At 41.9% G+C, this 2,835-nt stretch overlaps 1 protein-coding gene across 1 annotated transcript in view; it reads left to right on the top strand.

Annotated features, from left to right (window-relative positions):
* The window catches only part of SDK1 (sidekick cell adhesion molecule 1), a gene marked incomplete at its 5' end in the record, with an annotated part of 284,258 nt that overhangs the window by 180,941 nt on the left and 100,482 nt on the right, over nt 1-2,835 (top strand). The window contains one exon of the mRNA XM_010138858.1: nt 2,401-2,593. Coding sequence (XP_010137160.1) covers nt 2,401-2,593 — 193 coding nt within the window. The remainder of the gene's footprint in view (nt 1-2,400; nt 2,594-2,835) is intronic.

Genomic DNA, 2,835 nt, shown 5'->3' with positions numbered 1-2,835 from the left:
TAGGAGTGTAATAAATGAGAGGTTTAAAGACATTCATGGAAAGACCAAAGAGAAATCTTGTAGGAATCAGAGTGGAGAGGGGAAGCTGGGTAAGTTTTATGAGCGGGGAAGAGGAAGGTTGGTTTAGGTGTTGGGTGAAGGATGTTGAGTGGGCTGGGAAGGATGTGTAGCTCAGAAGACAAGAGGTGAATCAAGGGATTGTATTGGATTTAAGAAATTTCAGAAAACTTGACTGTTCTCTAAGAACGTCTCAAAGTGCTGGAGAAACTGAGACAGAGGTATGCTTGGGAGCTTTAGTGTTTTTGTCCAGATCTGTGTATTTCTTATAAAGAACAGAGGTGGTGTCAGAATCCCACAGCTGAAGTACTGTATACACGTGGAGGTGTACATGTACTATGTCCGTGGAATCAGTCTCATGACTTGGGGACTGACAGGGCTGCAGGAGCGTATCCGGAAACCCCACTATGGAAGTAGTACTTGGCTTTTGTTCAGATGCTGGAGAATAAAAGATTTGTGCCACTTTTGGGCTCAGTGGACTGCAGTGCACTATAATTTTCTGGTGCAAGTCCGAGCATGGTGAGCTCAGTCAGATTTGTGAGAGTCTTATTTCAGATTTTTATTCTTAGCTTTATTCGAACAGACTTTCAGACTAAAGATCCTTGGTCTCATCACATCACATTAGCTACCTCTAATTTGTGTTTCAGTTTCTTTAGCAGTGGTATAAAATAACCAAAATTGGAATTTGTATCTGCCAGTGGTCAGTGAAAACTTTTCAAATTATCAAGATTTCTCTTTCTTTGGGTTTCTTTGACTGCAGTAGGTTTCAACAGCTTCACCACTGCTGTTTCTCGTAGGGATTGTGAATCGCAGTACAAAGACTACGTGAGAACTTTTCTGTCAGTTATTCCTATGACATATATATTTGCATGACTTATAAATTACTATTAGTCAAAGCTTAGCCTTTGTTTTCCTTAAGGATTAAACCCATATTTTCCTTTAACTGATAGAATTGTTCACCTTTATTTTCGGCACGTTTCCTGAAAAGTATGTAATAAAATGTACTAAAAAAAGAGAAGTTCAATCCTCCAAAGTTATGAATGCCGATTGTAATCCATGAAGGTGATTTAGAAAAGAAAATAAAACTTACTATCCCATCAAGCATTCTCAATTTTTCTCTTTTCTCTGAAATTTATTTGCATTTCAAGAAGTTGTAAAGTGCACCTTCTCAAATCTGAAATACTGCTAACAAAATTACTCTTTATAGTCCTCTAACTGTGCTTTCAGATTATCAGAAACTATAGACATTGGCTGAACGTGTCAAATATGGCTCATTAATTTCAGGCATCTATTCATGTTAATGAGCCTGAAATCAATGCAAGTGGCACGATTTTCACAGATACTGCATAAGGCCTGGAATTTTAACGTGCTTCTGTAAGCCACACGATAAGGATTTTTGGACGAAGTAAAAATTTCATGAGCACTTTAGAGCTTTAGACACCCAAGCTGTGAAGGCAATTTCAAAAATTGTTTTAAAATTCCAAAGTCATTTGGCAAAAATGAAATTTTTAAGTCCTCATTCAGGTACCTACATGTAAGGGACCCCACTCTAAAAAATACTGATAACCGGAAGATCTGCTGGGATGAATGAGTCCTGGAAGAACTGAACATGTCTGACATGTAAATGCAGGAAAATGTCTTCAGAAGTCTAACTTTTGGGACCCAGGTGTTGAAAATTGGAGTAGTCATCTTTACAACCACATTTGATTCTTTCTGTAGTTCCGGAACCACCTGAATCATTCACAGTGCGGGTATCCCCAAAGCTCTGAACGTTGTAATGCTCTTAGCCTGTTAGGCAGGGAGGCTGGTCGGTGGGCTGCTGGGGGGGCTGTGGGAAGGGAGGGGAGGGAGGATGTGTGTGCGCATATCCATCCCTCCTTATCCCACTAACCTCCCCAGCCAGTGGAGTCCTTCAGGACCCCCCAAATAAGATAAAGCATTTATCTCAGGGTAGCTCTGGAGGTGCTTTTATTCCTTCAGCTTCTTTTCAGCGACAGAGACTGTCTAGGCTGGTCGGCGCAGCCTAGAGAGAGAGACAAAAGGCTCATGTCGTACACGTAATAATTTGCAGTGATTTTGGCATAGTTCAGTAGCAGACGTTGAGAATTGCAGTACCTCCGCGGTACCGGTGTATCCCCCGTCAGCAGTGAGTAGTGTACACATCCCTCCAGTTATCATAGTAACAGCGTTATACCCATCTGTTCAGCGTCAGAGCTGACAGTAGTTTAACAGCATCGCGTGGTTTTTTGCAATCACATTAAGATGGCTTTGGCAGCCAAGCATACTTCGCTTCCAAATAGACACAACTTCTGACGAGAGCTCATCCATGTTTAAATTTTCTAGCTTCTAGCGTGGCCAGTGGATGCTCCGGAGGCTGTGACTGTGGTCACCATTGCTCCAGATTTTCATGGTGTTCACAGTGGCTGCATCACCAACCTGAAGAAATACACTACTTACTATGCGTCGGTTCTGTGCTTTACCACACCTGGCGATGGACCACGAAGTACTCCCCAGCTCCTGCGCACCCTTGAAGACAGTGAGTAGTCAGCACTGGTAGAGAATCTCAGTACTTGGATTTCGATTGCTTGGATATAAAAGCCAGAATTTTCATATCCGGGTCCTTAAAACTTGACCTCAGGTTCACAATCAGTTTGCAGTCTCCCATCAAGTTACTTTGCATCACGCAATGACCTCAGCCAGTTGTCCATGTGTGTTCCTATAGCCTGTAGCAAGTGAATGATATCTGAGTATTTGATGAATTTTTTCTACGTTGTTCAG

This window comes from Buceros rhinoceros, unplaced genomic scaffold (assembly GCF_000710305.1).
Source record: "Buceros rhinoceros silvestris isolate BGI_N320 unplaced genomic scaffold, ASM71030v1 scaffold4876, whole genome shotgun sequence".
Taxonomy (NCBI): domain Eukaryota; kingdom Metazoa; phylum Chordata; class Aves; order Bucerotiformes; family Bucerotidae; genus Buceros; species Buceros rhinoceros.
Note: the sequence above shows the minus strand (reverse complement) of the source record. Positions and strands in the feature narration are given on the sequence as shown.